The 23272-nt window shown below is 43.8% G+C and overlaps 1 protein-coding gene across 3 annotated transcripts in view; it reads left to right on the top strand.

Moving 5' to 3' along the window:
* Positions 1–104: 104 nt before the first annotated feature.
* The window catches only part of SFI1 (SFI1 centrin binding protein), a 29824-nt gene continuing 6656 nt past the window's right edge, over positions 105–23272 (top strand). Inside the window, exons 1-26 of one of the 3 annotated variants that reach the window (XM_030958723.1) lie at positions 105–223; positions 4615–4794; positions 5835–5906; positions 7526–7633; positions 7795–7889; positions 9400–9517; positions 10165–10267; positions 11219–11375; positions 12137–12298; positions 12704–12774; positions 13500–13592; positions 13951–14048; positions 14333–14414; positions 15396–15574; positions 15810–15885; positions 16634–16729; positions 17169–17245; positions 17885–17987; positions 18472–18568; positions 19222–19382; positions 19777–19851; positions 20134–20208; positions 20571–20747; positions 21539–21672; positions 22589–22684; positions 22860–23115. In XM_030958723.1, the coding sequence (XP_030814583.1) occupies positions 4628–4794; positions 5835–5906; positions 7526–7633; positions 7795–7889; positions 9400–9517; positions 10165–10267; positions 11219–11375; positions 12137–12298; positions 12704–12774; positions 13500–13592; positions 13951–14048; positions 14333–14414; positions 15396–15574; positions 15810–15885; positions 16634–16729; positions 17169–17245; positions 17885–17987; positions 18472–18568; positions 19222–19382; positions 19777–19851; positions 20134–20208; positions 20571–20747; positions 21539–21672; positions 22589–22684; positions 22860–23115 (2928 nt within the window). In that variant the 5' untranslated portion in view covers positions 105–223; positions 4615–4627. Of the gene's footprint in view, positions 228–1982; positions 2699–4614; positions 4795–5834; positions 5907–7525; positions 7634–7794; positions 7890–9399; positions 9518–10164; positions 10268–11218; positions 11376–12136; positions 12299–12703; positions 12775–13499; positions 13593–13950; positions 14049–14332; positions 14415–15395; positions 15575–15809; positions 15886–16633; positions 16730–17168; positions 17246–17884; positions 17988–18471; positions 18569–19221; positions 19383–19776; positions 19852–20133; positions 20209–20570; positions 20748–21538; positions 21673–22588; positions 22685–22859; positions 23116–23272 lie in introns of those variants that run through there. The other 2 variants (XM_030958722.1, XR_004061144.1) reach the window with 2 other exon arrangements.

Raw genomic sequence — 23272 nt, 5'->3', positions numbered from 1 at the left:
GCCTCCGCTCAGCCGCCGTAGCCGGGGCCTCGCGCCGCCCGCTCCGCACCCATTTAACGCCCCGCGCGCAGGCGCGTCGGGCGCGCGCGCCGGGGGCTCCCCGCCTGCCGCCTGCCCGCGAATGGGCGGCGGGAGGCGCTGACGGCGGCCGGGCTGCGCTCCCGCCCTGTGTCCCCGCCGCCGGCCGCCCGCGGAACCGGCGTCCCACCCTGCGAGCGGTGCGGTGGGTGAGGAGAGGCGCGGGGGCTCGGCGAGGGCCTGCAGGCAGTCTGGGCGGGCAGCCCTGCGGGAGAGGCGGCCGCCGGCGGGATGCGGTGCGCGCCATGTGCGGGGCGGCGGCGGGATCGGCGCATCCCTGTCCCGGACTTTCGCCGTGTCCCCGTCTCGCCTCAGGGGCAGCGCGGGGTCAGAGACGGGCGGGAAGCAGCAGGGCGATCGCGGCTGAGATGGGCTGGGAGCGCGCTCGGCGGGCGCTCCCCTCGCCCCGCGCGTTCGCCGTGGTCACGGCGGGCTCGAGGGGGCTGCCCGGGAGCGCCTTCGCGTCCCGCCGTGCGCGGCCCGGCTCCCGCGGCTGAGGGGGGCGGTCCGGCCGGGCCCGCGCCGCTGCCCAGCCCGGCAGTGTGAGCGCAGGGTCCCGGTGTTCTCAGCCCGCACCGGGCTCCTGTCACGTTGGAGTCTGGCGTTCTGTGGGATAGCAGGACTAGGCTGGTGCAGTCAGCGGAGCAGCTTATTCGGAGGCAAAAAGTCTTTCAGTTTTCGCTAATGAGGAGCAGACATTGTTTTCAACATCACTTTAATGAATTTACTGAGTGAGATCGCCTGCTCCGTTTGCCCACAGCTCTGTCCCCGGCACTTGCATCCATTCTGCCACAGGGTTTCCAAACACCTTGGGCAGCGAGGTCTGTGTGGGAACGACGGATTTCGTGTAGGATCTGGTGAATAAGGTGTTCTCTTCCCTGATCTTTAATGGAGTTGAATACCAGAATTAAAATCTGGTTACCTATGGAATGAGAGAAATAAAACTTCTCACTTTTTTTTGCGACAAAGTGCTTCATTATTAATGAGACAGCACTGTAACTATTGCCAAGTCTCTTGAAGCCAGCAAGTGCTTTCCAAACAAATACACAGGGAGACTCCATAGCAACCAGCGGGCCACCAGCCTCGAGCTGAGTGGTTATTATGAGATGCTGTAGGCTTTGAGACGGCCTGAACTATGTTGTGTTTCACTGTCACCTTTGTGCACATCACTGTTATGAGCTAAATCAGGCTTTTTGGCTACCAAAGGCACATCTGCCACAGGTGCCTGTTACTCGATGCTCACAGCAGAAATGTCCAGTGGCACAGAAGTGGCAGAACATGTTTTTCCCAAGTGCAGCAACAGCTCCCTGCCGCGGCCGTTCCGACCCTTTTCCTGCTCGGGTCGGTCCGTGCCTGTGCCCGGTAAATCCCGGTCACACCGGGGCCGTTCCCGGGGCCGGGGCAGCGCTCGGCCCCGCCGCACGGGGGCGCCAGGCTCAGGGGCGGGGAGCGCCCGCCCCTCATGGCGGGGCCGCCTCCAGCGCTGCTGGTTCGTCCCTCCGCTTCCCTCCCGTTTGCCGTGATTTCCCCGCTGCTTTCCGCCCGTCTCGTGTGCCGGTGCCGCATCCGCCGGCGCCGGGATTCGTGGCGCCCCCAGCGGGGCGGGGGCGGCTGCCGCGGGCCCCTCACGGCGGGGCTGTGGAGCGGCGTCGTGTGGATCTCCAGTGTTTGTCCGTCAGCACAAAAAGCGTTCAGGGTACAGTTACCTGCTGAGGGGAATCTCGTGCAGTAAAACTCCAGAAAAATCTTGCAGGGTTTTGTTTTGTTTTTAAGCTGGTTTTGTGTGCCTTTGGTGTTGGGTTTGTGGGTTGGTTGGTTTTTTTTTTTGGGGGGGGCGTTGGGTTTTGTTTCTTTGATTGGGTTTGGTGGGGTTTTTTTGTTTGTTTGTTTTGTTTGTTTTGTTTTTTTTTGAGGAGGATTTTTCCCTCTCACACCCTAACCAATGGCTTATAGAAGAATCCACTTTAGATGTAACACTTTAAAAGAGATGCCTGGCCATAATTCCAGGTGCTTTCCCAGAGTCAGACTCTTCCCTGGAAGTCACAGGGTTCCTTGCATAAAGAAGTTCCTGCTGGAGCTAGGTGGAATTAATTGTTTTCTTCATTTTTAAGTGAAGGAGAAGGAGAGGAACATAGTATTAAAAAAACCCAAAACCACAACAACAAACCAAGGCATGAAAAGGAATCAGCTGCTGATGGTGTCACCCTTGGTTATTAGTTTTTTTTTAAGTAGGGGGCGCATAACTTGGAGTAGTTTACTTTTTACAGTACCTTGCTAGCACACTTTTGTTCAAGTGGGCAGAATTGCCGTTTTAGGATTCAAATGGTTACAACTTTATTACCATTAGATTAAGCCAGCACAGTATTGCTGAGACACACAGATGCTTTTCATGTTAAACATCTGGAATTGCATTATGCTGTTTGAGTGCAGCATAAGTCTGAGTGGAAATCATGTCATTTTTATGATACCGACTGCATTTAGCATAGATCCATGTGCTGGATTCATCACAAGTAACAGGCACCAATTCATGCTTTGTCCACAATAAACAACACTGCAGAGCAGAAAGTGCATTTGTGCTGCAGGCTTGGAGCTACAGTGAAATGGACGAATTCAGGGGGAGGTAAGCAGTAATAGGAAGCTACTATGTTAAAGACTTCAGCTGTAATTTGTTTTATATTTATGACATCTTAAGATTCCCATGGGACAGAAGAAGTTGAATTGAGCCCCTTTCACAGAAGGGCTTATTAGTCTCTATGGAACTTTGATAGCCAGAAAATGTTCCTCTTAAAAGCAAAGTAAAAAACCAAAAAACACCTAACTCCCAATGAGATCATGAAACACAACTTTATGTAGGTTTACATTATCTTTACATTTCCTTATGAAACTGATGTTCTTGAGCTTGAGCTATTAGACTGGAACATAACGTACTTGGACACAGCTGTTGGCCCAAGCACAGATTTACTCCATGTTAGTTCTCTTATTCTTCCCATGCTTTCATTTTCTAACTTTAAAAGGGAGAAGTGATCCTTCTTTGACTCTTATTTTTCATGATCACTTGCCATAAATTTTGGGGGACATAGGTTGTCGTCATTAAATATATGCAGCACATAATAGTGTTCCAAATAGAGAAATAATCTGTTTCAAAGTACATATGTTGGAAAATTATTAGGTACTCTCACACCTTAGACTTTCATACAAAACTTCTGCATGTTTCACCCAAGTTTGATTTTTCAGTTCCAATGTTGTCATTGCATGTGGTCAGACCAGGTTTATCTTTAGGGCAGATGGAATAGTTTCAAAGGGAGTTGGGCCTAATAGGTGTGTACAAGAACTTGTGCTGAAAACTGTTTTGCATCAATTTTAAAGTGCCTGAAACTCCTCTTCAAACGTGCATAGAGTTGCCTTAACTGCGCATCTTGATGTGAATGGAATTTTTTTGTCTACTGGACAGGGCCTACCTCTTTCAGAAGACATTCAGATAATATTTTATAGAACAAGAATTTCTCACACAAAATACAGGTCTTGTTTTCTTCCATTAACTTTTATTTTTAACTCTTTGCAGCCTGCTGGAACAAGCCAAAAATACTGTATTTCCTTCCAGTGATTTGTTGTTAGTAGTGGTTATTCAGCTGAACTTTTGAAACTTGCATTGTTCAGTCACTTTGTGAAAACAACATTTTTTTCTGGCTGCAGCCATGTTTTCCCTAGCTCAGTTCAGGAGATCATTAGGTTGAGATTTCAGATTATCCTCTGCTGTTGCCTCTTCTGGAACTCAAGAACGTGTTTGTGTTTCTAATGTGCAAATTTTCGGGGTGGTGGCAGCATTTGTTTTGGGAAAGAAGCTTCAAGGGAACCGGTGCAGCAAGTTTTATCTGCATAGGTTTTTTTTTTTTTTTCCTTGTTTTCAGAAAATTACAAAGAAAAAATATTTAGAATTCATAAAAACACACTTGTTATTTTTCAGATTAGAACTACACATGAAAGTAAACTCTGTGATAGAAAAATAGGTCTCATTTTGTTTTTTAATGATTAATATGTAAAAACAGGAAGAGATTTTCAGTTGTTTTTTTTTTTTAAGGAGAAACACCGTTAAAATATGAACAAAACTAGGAAAGAGCTTGAAAAGAGCAGTTTATGTTAAAATGGAAATCTCAGTTCAGTTCACCAGTGCCCAAGAGAATTTATCAGCAATAGGCAGAGGCAGAATACCTTGATATGTTTGAGACTAAAAGGCAGAAAACCACACCCTGTGTGCACATACAAATGCATTTCAGTGATTTCTCATTTCAACTTTAGAGGAGAAAGGAGTTGTCTGTGACATGATTGCACTGAAATGTATCTTCCTGGTTGTGTTGGGGAAAGTTCAAAATTCAAGATACTGAAAATCACCTGATAAACAATAAATGTTTTAGCATTTGTAGCTGTTGTGTTCTGTGTTTGATTAGACACCTTTGTTACAGACCAAGCTATTGCAATAATGCCACTTCTTTGCAGGTAATACAGTTTTCCACAAAATAGTTCTTCTTTCCTTTTAAGTTCAAAATCCCTGATGATGGATGAAATCCAGCAACCACCTGAGCATCAAGTTCATGCAGCTGGACAATCTGTTGCTCCCCAGCCTGCAACACATGAATTTCAGGACAGAGGTCATGACAAGCCTGGTCAAGATGGGTATACCCAGAGTCAAAGGAGAATGTTAAAAAAATTCCAAAGCAGGTGATAAGTACAAAACATATTTTTCACTAACTGGAGCAGGGGATCAGTCCTGAAAGTGTCTGGGTTTAGTGGTAGCAGTGCAGGTTGCAGCAGAAGTTTTAGTTCGTGGCCATGGCAGACAGTTCTGAGTTTGCCTTGTGGTAACTTGAGGATAAGGATTGATAGTCAGATTTCATGTATTTTTTACTTTCAAAGGCAAATTTAGAAATGGCTATTTAATAATGTTCTTTGATACACTGCCAGGTGTAATGTTTTCTTCTTGCTCTCTTCTAGAGTTTTTTGTTTGCTTCTTTTGTTTGTTAAAAGAACCTTGACAAAGGTGGGATGTAATTGTGTAGAGATTAAAAGCCCATCATTTGTTGAGCAGCTCAGACCTACTGGAGGAGTGAGGGCCCCCCTTCCTGGCTGTGTGCTTTAACTAATTACCTTGTGAAGGTAACTACCTTGGTGCTTCCTGGGGCCCTCCCTGTGCCAGCTAACTCTGAAATCCATTGGGAAAAAAAGAGGGGAAGGGTGATAGCGTCACAGTAACACATTGGTGAGCTGAGCTGCTGTTGGGAGAAACTTGTGGAAATGTGGAAGTGCTGAGGGGAGGTGGGAAGAAGGAAGATTTGCTGGCTTCAGGAAGGGCCAGACATTAGATTGGCTCAGGTATTCTGGACTCAGCTGGGTGGCTTGGGGGAACAGTGATGCTACCACATTGAAACCTCAGAAAGGGCTCCCAGCCAGCCAGGGCACCCTGCTCAGCTGTACCACTGGGTGGAGGAGGGCTGCTTGGAGGGCATTTTTGCTACCCAGCATTCCTAAAAAGTACATCCCAATTCAAGTTTTGCAGTGATGCTTGGGCCTTTTAAAGCTTTATGAATTGTTGTATTACAGGTACTAATTTCAGGGTCTAAATATTTCATATAGGCCTTGATCTCTGAAAACTAGACCCTTAATTTTATTACTGAAACTGTAATAAAAATTCCTATTTTCACTACTGCCTGGGAATTTGCGGAGGAGGAGTACAAAGCAACTAATCTTTCCTTGTATTCCAGATACCTAGCAAGGAAGTTTTTCTATCTGTGGGCAAAAATAACATTTGGACAAGTTCTCCCTTCCAAAGCCAGGTACATAAAATTACAGAACTCAAAGATGAAGGTTTTTTTGTTTGTTGTTTGTTTAGGTTTTGTTTTGTGTTTTTGTTTGTTTTGGTTTTGGAGTTTTTGGGGTTTTTTTAATGACTTAGTGGTAAACCACTGGGCTAAGAGAGTACTGCCTGCCAAGAAAATATTTGGATGTATTTTGAGATCACTTGAAGATTTTCTTTGGGTACCTTTCTTGCTCTTGCTTTTTTTGTTTGTTTTTAATAATCATGGGTAAGCTTCTGTTAACCAAATTCATAGGAATTGTGTTTTGATAAAGTTGACCAGTATGTGCATATAAATGATGAGATGTGATTGGGATACCTGCTTTAAATTTAACTGTTTCCCAAAGTTATGATGACAGAGATTTCACAGACTGTTCTGAGTTGGAAAGGACCCACATGGATCATTAATTATTATTGTTTGCACTGTTGTTCTTAATGTATATCTGTGTATGTTTGGTATCTGTCTGACTTGGAAATACCTGTGGCAGATAATTCCTTTCTGCTGTCAGTGTTCTGTGAGCTACTGAAACCTCATGCTTTGATATTCATTTCTTGTTTTGCATTAATTTGCATGTTCATTCTTGCTTGACCACACCCTTGGGAACTGAAGCAGTTGCCAGTGGGACGACTTGCATTTGGGATAAGATCAGGTCCTCAGTCATTCAGTTTCATTTTTCTGTATCAAATATATTCATTTTCTACCTTTGTTGGTGAATGGAAGTTGTCCTGTGCACCTCACCATTCCTCCTGTCCCATGTACTGAGTTGGCACTACTTTGGCTGTTGATCAATTCAGCACAATGATGAATTTATTTTTTAAGGGAAATAGATTTTATAAAGACCAGCAAGGAGCACAAGCAATAATGAATTGCCTTTCTAGATTTAAAAGTACTCAGTTCTCCATAGCTGTAACACCTGTTAATGCATGTGCAATACTGTTAATACACCAAGTCCAAAAAAAATAACATATAGTTCATTTCTTTTTTCCTTTTTCCTTTTCTGCATGAGTGCTTGGAATGACTTATCAGCTTGGCTTGGGGTAGGTGGCTGTGAATTGCAGCTTGTGAGAGGATTGATATGTTTCACTGAGAGACCTCTAGGTATTCTGGGCCTAATTCTGCTGTTATTACATGATAAAAACATCAGAGCATTATAAAATCTGTTGTAGCTTTTGTATTTATTTATATATATAAAATATTTTGTGTAAAAATAGCAAAGCACAAGATCAGAAAGGAAAATAAATGTATTGTTATCTACTGTTCTGGTTGTTAGAGTAAAATACAGAACTGAGGGTGAAAAATGTGAATAGGTCTCAAGTCAACTGATACTCTGATGTTTGACCAGTTAACACCATCTGTCTTTTATTCCTTGTCTTCATGTGAAGTGTCTACAGTCAGTAGAGTGATTGATTCTTGCAGTGCTTCATGGAGTCTTCAAATAAAGTGTTGCAGTAGGGAAGTGGTTTTAAATGCAGTTAGATGTTGTTAGGCTAATCAGGCAAGCCTGGAGAAGAGGTGGTGTAATATTCATTAAAACTGATTTGTGGTCACTCTGGAAACCTGTATGACGTTTCTTCTGTCCAAATCTTTCAACTGTTTAGATGTTTGTATGATCAGAAGATTCTTCAGAAAACTTTTGCAGAGTGGAAGGAGCAGTGGACAGTTTGCAGAGAAAAGAAGCTCAGCCTCAGGGCAGACAACCATTACAGGTTAGTGAAATGACTTCCCTTTGGGGTGTGTGTGTATGAGACATTTTCTGAAGGAGTTTTTAGTACCAGTGAGCAAGTTCCATCCATGGTGCATCTAGGCTAAGAGCAATGTTTTCAGTGCTTATTTTAATATTTCACTAAATGGCACTTTCATTTTTCAGGCATTTACTCCTTAATTTGATATTCAAGGCTTGGAGAACCTATATATGCCAACAGCAAGGAAAGAGGAACAAGTATTATGTTGCAGAGTCTCATGGTAAGTGAAGTAATGGTAATTACCAGTATCTGGGGACATACTGAGATGGGAATATCCACAGGGAATTTTTTACCAGAATCTCTGTCCCCTGTGCCTGTTTGCACCCTGAGCTCCCTGACCCCATGGCAGTGCAGTGCTTGCAGGAGCAGATGGCAGGGGGTTCTGTTATAGGGGTGTAGCTATATAGTTATTTAGGGATGCCAGTGAATAAACTTAAGAGCCTCTCCATCTGCTCTGGGTTGCACTGGTGGTTTTGGAGCTGGTGGCTTGATTTTTTTGGTTTTTTGTTTGGTTGGGTTGTTTGTTTTATTTTAACTTAATCACAATATGTTTTCAGGTAGAAGTTTTTTGAGCGAATGTTTTACTGGAATTCTCTATCAACTTTTGCTGTAGATATTAGATAGTAATTCCCTGTGCTTTTAACAGCACTTATTTTATATCTGTTGACTCTTCCTTCCAGCTTGTGTCTAGCAATTGAAAGAAGCCCATACTTTTAAAGTGCCCTTAGTCTTACTGTGTAGGTTCTTTGCTCTGCAAGGGATTTGACTTGGAGCTGTCTGTACTGGTAGCAACTTCCTTGGGTTCAGGGAATATGTTTTGCTGAAGGGAGGTTGACCCTCGTTTAAAGATGATACTGAAGTTTTGTTCTGTGCTGATTTGCAGAATAAGTTAACTGCTCTCTTTGCACATGAACATAGCCTCAGAATGTCCTAGAGACTGGCACCTGGGACACAAACTGACAGGCTATCCAGACTTCTTTCTTACTGAGTGGGGCCAGAGTATTTACAGCAGAATCTGTGTGTTACTTGGTCAAAAATAGCAAAAGGTGACCTGTATCAAGGTAGGTTAATGCTTGATTCACAAGGAAATCCTAAAAAAGAAAAGTCTGGGGTTCTTTTGTGTGTGCGTGTGAAGTGGCATAGAATTAATGAGAGTTTTTTCTAATAATGTTGCTTTAGTAGTGTCAGTTCTGACAAGCCAACCTGCTGTGAGGAGAATATGCAGTGTGCTGCACTAAGTGGCAAACTGGAATTTGTGACACCACTTCTGTTTTTAGCTGCATGACCAGCGTGCTAAATAAAGTTGACTTGTTTCTGGTTCATTTCTCTGCTTGTAGGAGAGAATAACTCTTGAAAAGCAACTGATGAACCTGATACACTTTTTTTTTTTAACAAACCAAAGAGAATCCTCTAATTCTTACCCAGCAGAGTCGTTATGCTGACTATTGTTCTACAGTTATTTCCCCTGTAAGCACTGAAGGCAAAGCGGTTATCGGCCATTGTTGGATAATTCATGCTGCTCTGCACAAGTGGCTGGACAGTGCTGTCAGCGATTCTGAGACTTCTCACTGGGACACCCTCAACCAGAGGGAGGGTCGCTGTCATTTCAGCCTTTTCCACAAGGTGTCCCTGCAGGTTGAGGACACAGAGTCGGGGGCGAGCTGTGATGAGGTGCTTGAGATTTGCCAGATTACAGAATTTAAGATGCTGCCGTTTTTTGTCATGCACAGCAAAGAGGCAGACTCTGCTCAGGACCTGGCAGCACTGGCTGGTTTATGTTGATGTTCAAAGGACAAAACATGGGATGCAGTCTGTGGCACTGGCATTCAGGAGAAGGAGCTGTTTGCGGTAAGGATGCAATACAAACAGGCAGAGAGGCACTGACCATAAGGCCTTGGCTTTTATCTGTGTTATGTTATCTTTTCCTAAAAGGTAAAAAGTCACACCTTGACTTTGTTTGGTGTTTGATTTTTCTTTAAGAATTCTTTTGCTTTCTGGGATTTGTGAGTTCTTCTGGCACAGCCATAGACTGTGAATTTAAGAGATGTTATACAGCAGCTTGCCAATGCTTAATGGAGCCTACAGGAAGGCTGGAGAGTGACTTTTGCAAGGGCATGCAGTGAGAGGACGGGGGGGAATGGCTTTGAGTTGAAAGAGGGTAGATTTAGAGTGAATATTAGAAAGAAATTCTTTACTCTGAGGGTGGTGAGGCGCTGAAATCTGGAGATTACCCAGAGATGTTGTTGATGCCCCATCCCTGGAAGTACTCAAGGTCAGTTTGGATGGGACTTGGAGCAGTGTGGGAAATGGAAAGTGTCCCTGCACATGGCGGGAAATTGGAACAAGATGATCTTTAAGGTCCCTTCCAACACAAACCATTTGGTGTTTCTTTGAAAGGATTGTTGTTCATACCTTTTTCCAGTCAGATGAAAGTGATTTCTTGCACCAAATTATGGCACCTGAGTTTGAACTTGTCTGTAACATTGTTTTGGCAGCATTTCATGGGCAGTGTGGAGAAGACAACACTACCAGAAATGCTCTGGACATAAAATGAATATTTTGGCTCTGCAGCATTGGGCCCAGAGCCTGCAATTTCGAGTAAGTCTCAAGAGCTTCAGCTACTGCTATTTCTAATGTTTAAGTTGCACACATGTGAAAATGTTGCATATGAATAAAAATTGGGCCTTGTACTTATTTACTTTGAAAATTGCAGTACTTATGATGGAATATCAGGACATGGGGAAATGGAATGAAGCTGTGTCAGGGCAAGTTCAGACTGGACATTAGGAAAAGGACCTTCCTGAGAGGGTGGTCAGTCCCTGAAACAGACTCCCCAGGGAATTGGTTACAGCACCAAACCTGTCAGAGTTCAAGATGCATCAAGTCCAACTTCCTTCTTCTTGCAGGACTACTTAAAACTAAATCAGGTGACTGAGAGTATTGTCCAGATGGTTGATCTTAGCTGAAGTGAAAACAGCATGGGCTTCTTTTTTTCTTTCACTGAAACTGTGGCTTTTTGTCCATTTCATTAAAAAGAAGGGATGGTATTTAATTTGACCTGCACTATGTCATGCAACATGGCAAATGCACTGTAAAATGCAACATGAAAATTTGATCTGCACTGTAAGATGCAACAATACTGGTTTAGGGCAGTATTCTGCTAAGGAAAGAAACTTGTGACTTAGGAAGTCTTATTGTACCTCATGATGTGATTCCCTTTTATATGAAAATAATCTGAAAGAAAGCCTGTTGGCAAAAGTATTATATTGGTCTTTTTAATGGGAAAAAGTGTGAAAGTATTTAAGAGTATTTAAAATAGTGATTAAATCTTTGTTTTCTATGCTGACATTCCTTTGGTGTTTGTTTGGGTTTTATTGGGTTTTTTCCCCTTTTTTAAGGGGGAACCTCATTGCTCATGGCTTTCACCTTTGGAACTTACATGGAATTTCTTATTGCATGTGTGTTCTTCCTCTCCTCCTCTTTGTTCTACTTCCCTAATCTTGTCTGTTTTTTCCCCTTACTACCCTTACCCCTTAATTGTTCCCTCAGGCTTGGTTGCAGTGGCGAGAGCTGTATTTACACACCCAGAATGAAAAGCAGAAGGACACCAGGGCAGTAACTCACCATCAGCACCGGGAGCTGAGGAGATGCATGGGAGCATGGCTGGGATACCTGAACCTCCTCAGAGTAAAGAAATGCCAGAATGGTGAGTGAAAGTGGTGAGGTGGGACAGAACAGGGCTCAGCCCCTTTGCTGAGGGCATGATGGTGGCTTTTTCTGTTCTAGGAGACACTGCAATGTCTCTGCCCACCCAGGTCGTGAGATGCAGCTTGGGCTGTACACTGTGACAGACCTGCCTTAGCTCATATGCTGGACTGTCAGGAAGATCACCTGCTTTCCACAGGATTTAAAAGAAAATGTTCTACAATTCTCTTGATGCAAACTTGCATATTGTCTCTTGGGTTTTGACTGAGATATCTGTGAGATGGATGTATTCAAGACTTTGATCAGTCAGTCTGTGGATTTTCTTGATAATCAGTCAAATCACAACTCCTATAGTATGGTGAAGATTATTACACCAGTTCCTTCGTTTCTTCTCTTGAATGGGAATGAGTTCAGATATTTCTATGGATTGGTTGCAGTGGAAAAGAATCTAGCTTGGATGTATAGGAACTAGTAGTAGGAGTATGCTGAAATGTAAGCAAGTTTGAGTATATTGCACAAGTAACACATTGTCCTACCTTCCCTGTCTTAAGTGAGCACAGCAGGTTACTGCTTTCAAACTGCCTTTGTGATCAATAGGAAGAATGTGATCTCTAGCTGAGAGTTAATGTGAATTCTTGTAGCCATTTCTCAGTGTTAGAGCTCATGTCACTTGTGACCCAGTGGCTCAGATGCCAGGAGCTCATCTGATGCAAATGAGCCTGGGACAGAACAAGCCATGAGTGATTTGTGTTTGTCTTGCAGAGCTGGCCCAGGAGTTTCACCGGCGCAGGAGGCTCCGGAGGTGCTTCTCCGATTGGCAGCTGGCATGGGAGTGCAGGAGAAGAATGCGTGCTCACGGGAGAGACCTGGAAAAACAAGCAGCAAGGATTGCCTTATGGAGAGCCTTTGCACACTGGAAGCATTGTATCCAGCCTGGGTTTGGTCCTTAGCGAAGCCATGTTAGGAGCATTCCCTCAGGGGGAAGATCCAGTTAATAGAATAAGCACGGGCATTGTGCAGTAGTGTGAGTGACAACAAACACGTTGTCATTATGTGTATGTAATGCCACACTAACAATTCATTAAACTGTTGTAATTACAGTATGCTACCAGCTGTATAAGAGTATATTAGAGACTGCAGAAGATATTTAAGAGTTAATCAGAAACATATTGTAATAAGCCAGCAAAATCTAAAAGTTTTACTGTAGTCAAAACTTCTGCAGGTAACAGTGCTGGACATTCAAACATTGAAGCAAATTTAGATGGAGATGTAGTGCCCCTCTGTGGGAGAAGGTTGTTCTGTGTAAAACATACTTTAACTCAGGGACAGATGTTGTGCTGTGTGTGGAAGAGGCTCAGCAGTGTGAGCTGGCTGAAAAGCACTACAAGTGTCACCTGTTGGTAAGAGCACTGTTGTGTGCTGGGTGGGGGGGCTGTGGATGGTCCCTGTAACACTGACGGTGGTGAGTGGGTGTTAAGTGGGAGATACACCAGGTTTCTAAATTTCAGCTTTTCTGGAATCTGCCAGCTGAATCCAAATGGGGAAACTGTACTGATCTCCAGAGCAGCTATTCATCCATTTGGGAAACTGGTGAAGTAAATTGAGGGTGTTGGGTTACCTGCTCCCTGGTATTCCACCATGAGATTGCCTTTTCCCCTTGATTTTTTTTTGTTATGCTGTTTGCTACAAGAATTATTTTTTCTTCTCTGCAGTAATGTGTGCATGTTGCTTTTCACATAAGACCAAAGATAGCTTGCTGCATGTGCAAGTAGTTGATGTTTTGGGGTTTTGTTTAGGTTTTAGGGGTTTTTTAAAGAAAAAATAAATCCCTGAAGGCTATGTGAAAGGTGGGCACAAGCAAGCCTCCAGCTTTCTGGAACTGAACTATTTTCAAGGTTGGATCAGTACTGGTCATTAAAAGAATACCAATAAACTGGTTTGCATCATGAAGTGAAAACAGTAGTGATTATAAGAGCAGGATGATTAGTGGTTTGAAGTAGGATGCTCTCATGATGCTGTTTACCATTTTCTGCCCCCACTCAAGGGATTCTAGGATTGTAGATCAGTTCTAAATTACTTGGTTTGGATTACAAATGAAAGTTGTGTTTATTTCTTGTGGCTACAGGAACTTGGCTTTAAAGGTCTTCGGCAGAATGTCCTGGATGCTCATCTTCAGCGAATGAGAGCAAATCTGTCATCCTGTCAGCATCGAGTCACAGTGAGTTTGACTTTGTCAGTTTGTTTTGAGCTGTCCTATTGACTTACACTGTCACCTGGAAAGTACTTTTTTATTACAGCAGTGGCTTTATTCTTAAATACTAATAGTCACAGAAAATCTGTGTGAGTCAACTGCCACTCTAAGATATGTTTAGTTTTTCATTTTCCTGTGTTTATGGTGGATTTTTTCTTTTACCAGAAAAACTTGTAGGAGGTTAAGAAGTTTGGTATATGAAGCAGTGCTGGAGACAACCATTGCAGTATGCAGTTTCATTAGGACTTTAATAATTTATTTCTTTGCATTATTCTCCTCACTGGATATCTTTTGGGAATTTTGTGTCTTTCTTATTTTATTTCAGGTGCTGCAGAAGTACTGGAACTGTTGGAAGTCCCGTTTGGAAGAGAAGGAGGAAGAACAGCAGCAGGCTTTAACATCAGTGGCTCATGCTCGTTACAGGTATGCAGAGAAATATTAATGCAGACTTGTACAAATGTGGAATCTGTGGGCCTTTGGTTCTGTTCTTAAGTATGGTAATACCTTTGGGGACATGATGGCAACTGCTCTGACATTTTCTGTGGGTAATGAACAATTTACATCTCCTGCTTCTCTCTGGAATGTAAGAGGGAGATTGGTTAAGCCTAGCTCTGAGGCTCATTTAGTCAGCTGACATTCAGAAGACCAGTATGTTTTCTGAAGGAATTGTCTCTTGTGTGCTGACATTCTCCCTTTTTGCTTGCCAGGAGTGTGTTGATGAGACAGGTATTTGACACATGGCTGCTGAAGACCTGCAAGCTGCAAGGATATCGAATGGGAGAGAAGAAGGTAAATGTAACTCTTGTACCTTGCTTAGGAGATAGAAGGGATGATTTCCTAGTCACTGTCTGTGAATATGAGTTAGCATGAGATGGAGTTAGTGTTAATTCCCTTTTCCCTGGTGAGGGATCAAGTCGAGATAAAGACATTACAACCCATATTTATTGATCACCTTTTTTAAGTTAAGCAGTTTGTTAATAATAGAAACAAGTTATTATAAGAGGATTACCCTTCACATAGCTCATTCACTTATTCCCTCATGCTGTAAATGTGTGTGTGCTTTCTCTCTCTCACACAGTCTCATAGTTACTTTGTTGAAATAATAAATGACTGGGGTTGGCCATTTAGTATTATTAAGAAGTGCATGGTTATATTGAGAAATTAGCTGCTTCTAGGTAGGTGTCCATAAAGTTCTTTACAGGGCCCTTCATTTTTTATGGGGGGTGTGTATATATATATATATATATATATATATATATATATATATATATATATATATATATATATATATATATATATTATGTATGTAGGTATATAATCCTGGAGTCTTCCCATGTAGCAGCCCCTGTGGCCTTTACGTGGTCTCTTACAGAACTCCAAGTTGCCAGTAGCACATGTGGGTGTCTTTGTGCAGATATGGCTCACCCTTGGTGGAGGGAAGTTATCAGTTCTTGTACATTCAACAGGACTGGTTTCTGGAACTTATCAGTCCTTAGGAGTCCTTCACATGCTGTTTATCAGCTTGTGTTTTTCCTCCCTTTGGCTTGCTGGTTTTTGGTAGCAGCTCCTCCACCCACACACACACAGGTACCTGCAGAGCACGTTACATAGCCTCACCACAGAGGGGCTTTGGTGGTGTGTCCATTGCTGTTCAACCTCAGAAAACAAACATTGGACAGTTCTGTGCATGTCATCTTTAAGGAGGTGTTTCCTGTTGTTTGTAGCTGCCTGTGCTGTGCATTCATTGCCACCTTCCCTCCCTCCATTCAGGCCGTGCTCCATTTCCAAAGGCGGCTCTTGCGCTGCTCCTGGTCCTGCTGGCGGAGAAGAGCAGCTGCACGTCTGGAGGAGCAGGAGGGCTTGGCTCGTGCAGGAGAGCACTACAGTAACCAGCTGCTGCTAAAGGCCTTCTGTCTGTGGAAACAAAAGACTCAGGAGAGAGAAACAGAGTAAGATTTATTTTGAAACAGAGAATGATTTGGATTGGCGCTCTGGCAGCCTGCTTTGGAGAGCATTTAATTCACAATGCTGCTCACTGCTCACTCCTTTTTTGTGCTTTGAAGTCTACCAAGTTGTCTTTCAGTAAGTGAATTACTGAAAATAACAAATGTGGACTCAAGTCTGTGCTAGAAGTGTCCAGTGACATGGATTGCATTGCAGGACAAATAATTATTTTTCTTATAGGAGGCTCAAGGAGACAGAAGCGTTAAGATTTCACTGCTCAAAGTGTCTGCAGCAGACTTGGAACAAGTGGAGAGAGGTGAGAGAGTTAGCAGATGGGAAAGAGCATGAAGCTTTCCTGTTATGTTTGAATTGCTTGTACCCATATGGCTAGAAGTTAAATTGTTTAAAATAAACACTAGTCATTCCTAAGCTGTCCTCCCTTTTCACGTGGATGGAACCAGTTTGGTGTGGGTGGAACAGGAACTGTGTAGGGAGAAGAGAGAATTCTTTTTGTTCATGTATGTAGATATGGTGAGAATAGGAATATGGTTTAGATGTACCTGGGAATGTAATCAGAGTTAGTGTGATGAAGTTGTCCCTGCCCAGTACTGCATGTGTCCTTCTCAAAAGTTAGACATTTGCAGCCAGGCCTTTGTGTATGACCTGTATTTGTGTTAAAGGATGTCACAAACACAGAATACTTTCATGTGGGCCCCTTTTCCTTACCATGATATGAGGTACCAGATGTGCCTTGTAGCATGTCTTGAAAATCTATGGGAATATAGTTGGAGCTGCTCTGTCAGTGCAGACCTGTTAACTTGAGTGGTTTACATCAGTCTTCAAGAGGATTCCTACAGAGGGCAGGGAAAAAAAGCACCTCAGCTAGGCCTTTTGGAGACATAGCAGAGTGCAGCACCAGTTTGAGTGAAAAGCTGTTACAGCAAGGTGAAGGATTGATTCTCCAGAGAATGGGAAGGGTCTTTTCCCTCCTCTCTCTGCCATTACTTGTTTTCCCTCCTTCATGTGTGTGTATCTTTTGGTTTTTTTCCATTTCCTCCTCCTAGTACGTGGGACATCAGCGTGAGAAGTGGAGGAAGCTGGTGCAAGCAGACCTGCATTATCAACATGTATTGCTGGGCAAGACCTTGGCAGCTTGGAAGGTAGGATGGTGCAGCCTTTTTGAGGCACTTGTCTGTGTGTGCTGTAGTGTTTCCATGGGAGCTGAAGAGCTCCCACACTGCTTCGCTGGAGGCACATACACACCACATGTGCAAGGTAGAATGAAGGCTCTTGTATGTAGGGCTCTATTGAGCTCTGGCACTGCTTTTTGGAGCAGAAGAATCAAGGTGATCTTGTAGCACTGGTGAGTGGTCTAGCACAACTAGCATTAACTATTGTGCAGTGACTGCTTGCTACAGCAAAGCAGCATTTGATTTCAGTGGCTGTATTTCCCCCCCCCTGTATTTTACTGCCAGTGCTACTTATGAGTTACTTGGAGTTAGTTAGATGCTAGTAAGAGTTTCTAGATGTTTCCTCTCCTCACAGGTGTTAACAGTTGAGGTACCTCTCAATTTACCTCTCAATACTATTTTTTTCCAGATTTACCAACAAAACATACAGTGCATTCTGTATCAAGTAGCTGAGAAGGAGAAACAGCACACTCGACTGCTGCTGCGGTGAGCCTCTTCCTAGGCAGCATGAGAGAATGAGTGCACTGCAGTCAAATTCATTACTTCCTTTCACTGCCACCTCTGTAACTTTCTGAATGTTTGGTGCTGGGAGTGGACTCTGCCATGCATGGCTGTTTCTTTGCATGAAGATCATCTAGCTAAAAGAAATCAACCTCTTCCTGTTTGCTGTCTGTTTTCTTGAATATTTTTTAAATCTCTGTTTCGTCCTGCGAGAGTCATCAGACAGCAAGCTGCATCATTATGGTATTAACTACATCTGTTATGGTATTAAAGGAGCCTGGAAGATGCAGAGCCTCTCTTGCACTACAGTGAGGAGAGAGATTAAAGCTGTTATCACATTGCATTGGTTGTAGTTATTTAGTTACCTTATTTTAATGCTATACAGCTTGAGCCACTTGCGGAGCCTGATTGGCTCAGCTGAAGCTGTTGATTTCAGACTGTGTTCTGTTTTGCACTGCCTTCTCTTCAGCAGAGACCTGAAGGGGCAGAAGTTGATTTGCATGACTAACTTTATAGATTCAGCTGGTTTTGGTTCTCTTGTGAGTAGGAAAGTGCCAAATGAACAAGTGAGAATCATTCTTAATGGGTCTGTTTTTAACTTTTTGTGTGTATTTTTGCCTTCAGAGAGGTGGTGTGTACGTGGAGAGAAAATGCTCTTGCTCTTATACATGAATCTGAGGCAACTACTCGGGCAGATGAGCACTACAGGAGAGCAATCCTGTCAAAGGTAGGATTGTACAGCAGGTGCCAAGGTCTCAGTACAGCTGCTGGTTCAGGCAGGGGTCAGATAATACAATTAGAAGGACCAAAAACTTAAATCTGAGAGCCACTACTAAGAGAGATCTGCAAAGCAGGAGTCTCATCTTGTTTTTACAGGTGTCTCTGAAACTTGTCTCTGTAAGCTCATGGCTTTTTCTCTTCCTTCTTCTCATTCCTTAGAAGGAGGGAAAAGCCAGTAGCATGATACAGCATAGTAGTATTGGTGAGTGGGGCAGGGAGGGGATGGATGAAAGAGAAGAACACCTTGAAAAATGCCAAGGGGACCCTCTGAAACACTTCTGCATTTAATTTGTAGGAAATTCTGTCTGCTGAGCCTTATGTGAAGAATGAGGTGGAAATGGTTATGTTACAGTGATGGGGGGAGTACATTGTGTCCCCTTCCATTGCAGTGCCAGTCTGTGTCCCAGCTCCTGTTTGCATTGCATCCTTAGGTGCTGCTGCACTGGAGAGACACTGCCTGGCTACGAGCGTGTCACCGCCACCTGAAGGTGACAGCTGTGGTGGAGGCCAGAAAACAGTTGGATTTAGGTGAGCTGATGGAGATGTTGAACTCTCAAAAGTCCTCATTGTCTGTGAATGAGCCATGGGCAGTGTGTTGTGTCATCTGTACAGATGAAGTGACTGGATGGTCTGTTGTTATAAAGGATGTCCCCTCAGAATGGAGAATGAATTGGGACTCCAGTGATCTGCTGAATGCTGCTTGTGTTACTTTTGTTTCTCTGTTTGTTCTTTGTAGTATATAATGGATGGTAACACTTCCTTCCTCAAAAGAGTTTTCCATTACTAATTTTGAGGACCTCAGACATCTGTTTTGAGGGCAATGCAAGTAGTCTTATCAATTACTGCTTCAGTCTTTCTCTAGTAATTCTAACTGAAAGACCCTCAAACTCTAAGAGCATTTTCATGGTACCATGGTACATTCTTGACAGGAGGACTCTGAAGCACAGTGGGCTTTCCTAAAGGTTGTAAAGAGTGTCAGTGTCAGCAGGGAAGACTTGCAAGTCACAGCTCCCTCTGTGTTACATGAAATATTTCACAGTTCTTCCTATACTGACTACTGTCAGTGCTGAGTATTGTCCAAGTTGAGTATTGAAACAGTTGGGAAGAGTAGCTGATCACTTGATACTCTGAGATTAATAATCTTCCTTTGGTAGATGAATTAATTTATCTTCCCCTAACAGTGCGTTTACAGAGCCTGTTTCTGCACTGGAAGGAATTAATGAGGGAGTCTCTGGTGCTGAGGGCTCAGCACCACAGGGCAGCACAGCACCACCAGCAGCACCTGCTCCAGAAGTACCTGGTGAAATGGAAAGATTATCATCAGCAGTGCCTTGGGAAAAAGGTGAGAAGGATCAGGAAACTTCCCAGCCTGTGGGAAGTTATGGGTATGGAGGAACACACTGTGCTCCCTGGTGAAGGGAATGGCAGTCTGGGCTGGGAAGGAGCATGACAGCTTTGTGTACTGAGGAGGGAGGAACATGGCTGTGTCTTGCCTGAAGAAACTGGTAGAAGTTACAGACTTAACAAGACAACCTGAGTTTACTGCAAATGAAATCCCTGCTGGGCTTGTAGCTGTCTGCACATGGGGTTACACTGCAGGGCACTTGGGTATTGAGGGTGGCCTCAACAGAGCAAAGGGAGGGTGATAAAGGCTGTTTGCTAGCTGTTCTAATAGCATTTGGCTCAAATAAATGGGGTTTGTCTGCAAGTGACTCACTGTTCTGGTTGCCTTGCAGCTGCTGCAGAGAAGGGGAGATGAACTAATGACTCACAGACTTTGCTCTGCTTCCTTCTCTTGCTGGAAAACTCGGGTAAGGAATTTTGCCCTAGGTAGACCCCTAGCTCCTTGCTAGTCATTCTGCCTTCTCCTTCATGTTCTGTTTACACAAGGACCAAGAAAACATTATTTAAACATTTTCAGGATTTTTTGGTTCACCTAGCATGAGAGACACCTTGCCATAGTCTAGGTGAGCTGAGGGTTTTCTGCTCTGGCTCTGCCATCACTTCCTCCTTGCTTGGTGCTTTGGTTGGCATTTCTGGTGTTGAGTATGTGAGCTCCTAACCCGGTTGCTATGCATTTTTTTCCCTAATAGCTGTTGCAGCAGCAGTGGGAAAAGCAGAAGACAGTGCAAGCATTGTGGCACTGGTCCCTTTCTGTGCAGAGAAAGGTAAGGGGCTGTGCGGGGCTGGGGCAGGCAAGTGAGTTTGATGATGTGCAGATTTGACTGCAGTCAGCAGAATGCACCCTGAATGTCTGTTTCCTTTCTTCTTTGGGATGCTGTATGTTATTTTGGGATGCTGGAAAACTCCCTAAAATTTCTTAGCTGATTAAAAAATATGCACATTTTCCCCTGTCTGGCCTCATCTGACTTAAATTTCTGTCCCTTTGTCATTGTGGCAGTGTCCTGCTGTTGCTGCAGCTCTGCTTATTCCTATCCAGTGGAAGGGAGTGTGTTGCTGTCTGCAGGGGGAGTCCCTGGCCTGGAACCTGTGTGTGTAATACTCACAGCTCTCATTGTTCCTGTTGTAGGTGTTTGATGCTTGGCTCAGGTTTGCCAAGGGGCAGCAGGAGAAGAAAGATGGCATTGAAAAAGTCACAGGAGTTCACCAGACAGCTCCTTTGAGAGAGGGTGTAACCTGTGCCTGGAGAAACACTGCTGGCATCAAACAGCTGCAGGGACAGCTCCATACTCAGCCCCAGCTGGAGGTGAAAGAGAGATTGCTCAGATAAATATCCAGAACTGGGCTGCTCTGCTCTCTGCTCTGTGTGTGTGTGTCTGTGCATGTATGTATCTTGGAGCTCCACATCCCAGCTGTTGTTTAGATCCTACATACACTTCTATCTCTGGTTCAAAGCATTTCATTCAGCTGAGACTAGAGAACTTCAGACTCACTGGGAACCTTTCTTAATGAAACTATTTTAAAACTGGCCAATTTCTGCCACAGACAATACTCCTGATTGAAACCTTTGCATGTGGGTCAGGTCTCTAAATTCTGTGCTAGAATGAAGCATTAGAGACTACATCTGATCTTGTCTTAGCTTTAGCACTGCTTATTCCTTCATATGTGGGCTTGTGTCACTTCTGCCTTTGAGTATCAACCCAGCCCTGTGTGTGAAAAGGATGCCTGTATTGACTGCTCTCTTCCTGTTTCTGGGCAGCATTCCCAGCTCTTTTCCAGGTTTTCAGGATACCAGTTGTTCCATTTGCTAATGTGCAGCTTGCCTTGGTGCAGAAGTACCCAGTTAATTCTCCTCACCCAAATGTTACCACAGTGAACCTCTTGATTTAGTTTAGAGAGCTGGTATGGCTTGGAGGGAATCAGAAATCTTGGTTCCTTCTCCGTGGTGCTTCCTGCTCTCAGCCATCAATGCTCTGATATTCTTTGTCAGGCAGCCTGAACTCTTCACCAGTCAGTGTGTTGTTGTGCCATGCTGTGGAAACAGAGGCTCTCTCCCAGAAATTAAATAAGCTTTTTTCTTTTTTGCCACCTCTGAAGAAGCAAGTGACATTTAAAAGGCCTGATGTTAGTCCTGAGACCAGAGGACATTCATCAGAGGAAGAGCCATGGCCTTCAAAATGCAGACATCTACCACTTCACCCTGCTGAGGGGGGCTCAGTGCTCCGTGGCCTGTGAGTGTAAATGTTCAGTCCCACCCCTGTTTCTCTGGCATACAAGTAACTTTGCATATATGTAATCTATCTATACATGTCTCATTTTTGTGTTTGCACGTTTTCTCATTGATGACTTAGTTCCATGCATTTTCCTTAGCTCTGACTCTGGTGGTACAGAGTTATACAACAGCTGCTGTGTAATGCAAACATCAGCCCACACACAGGGAGGTATTTGTGACTGTACTTGCCAGTGACAGGTAGAACCAGCTCAGCTGAGCTTCCACTTTGTGTTTCTCAAGGCAGAACTGAATTTGTGGAGCACTGGCCATTTGTCATAGGAACAGTTACACAGAGAAACACTGAAAGATACCTTTGATGGGACTTCAGCCGTCAGGAGAGCTTATCTTGCTCAAGTGACCCAGTGTCACTGGATCTCTTGTTTTTTTGCACTGAAGTCACCTGATGAAATTATAAATATCAAGATCCTGGTATACAGAAGCTGAAGTTCCTTCTTGCCCCTTTCTTTTCCCTGGGGAAGCTATTCCTTAAAAAATTCTATTGATCATGGGGCAGTTGCAAGGAAGAATTGGCTATGAATCTTCTCAGTGCAGGACAGGAACCCTACAGGGAAATAAGATTGTAACTTCACATTGCTTTAAGCAAGTACATGCTGCCAAAAGAAGAGTTTCTGCCCTGTTCAGTTGTGTGACTTCCACTATTCTTGGTGTTGGCACCACCACTCACATGGTGAACTAGATTCTCATATTAATAGAGGTTGACATTTAATCTTTAAGAATCAGGATTGCATGCAAGGAGAATGTTTCAGAGCAGGGATGAATGATGAAACAGGACTGTTTCTTTAGCTGCATCCAGCTGATGCCAGTTTACAATAATCATAAGTCTGGGGCATTCTTTGTTCTGTTTTTCTTTTCAGAAATGCCATTCAACAAGCCAGGTTACCACCACAGAAGCCTGACTTCCCTCTGGAATCTCTAGAAAGCAAGGAACTGCTGGGACCTCCTTTTACTAGGTAGAAAATCTAATTTTAGAAGTAAAGAGGGTGACTTAGAGTGAGCATAGTAGAGCAGCTAATTGGAGAGCTGCATGCAAGGGAATGACAGGAGTCTCCCCTTTTTTGCACTGACCTCAAAGGACAAGACCAACAGGTTGCAGTGTATAGTGACCTTATCTTTCTTCCTGTACAGGTCAGAGGTGCCCTTTCAGCAAACATCTGTGAATAAATGTCCTGCACAGACTGGGAGCTTAATGCTGACACCTCACATGGAAGAAAGTACCTGTAAATGTCTGTCTCAGATGGACAGTGCTGCTCATCCCCATCATCCCTCTCTCACTTGTGCTTCTCTCCCCCCATGGACACAGGACATGCACCGAGCTGGGCAGAGGCCAGAGCTGTGGTCTCCTGCATCTTTCATGTCCCACATGAGAGCTGGCTCAGAAGAGGTGAGTGTACTGCTGAAGGAACAGTTAGTGTGTGTACTGGGCTGCTGCCAGCAGGCCCATTGCTCACTGCTGTGTTTTCTTGTGGTTCTTCTGAGCTGCCTGGTTGAGCTGGTTTTCACTCGTTCTAGCTGTCATCTTTAAAGCTGACCAAGTGAAC

The sequence above is a fragment of the Camarhynchus parvulus genome, chromosome 15 (genome assembly GCF_901933205.1).
Source record: "Camarhynchus parvulus chromosome 15, STF_HiC, whole genome shotgun sequence".
Taxonomy (NCBI): domain Eukaryota; kingdom Metazoa; phylum Chordata; class Aves; order Passeriformes; family Thraupidae; genus Camarhynchus; species Camarhynchus parvulus.
Note: the sequence above shows the minus strand (reverse complement) of the source record. Positions and strands in the feature narration are given on the sequence as shown.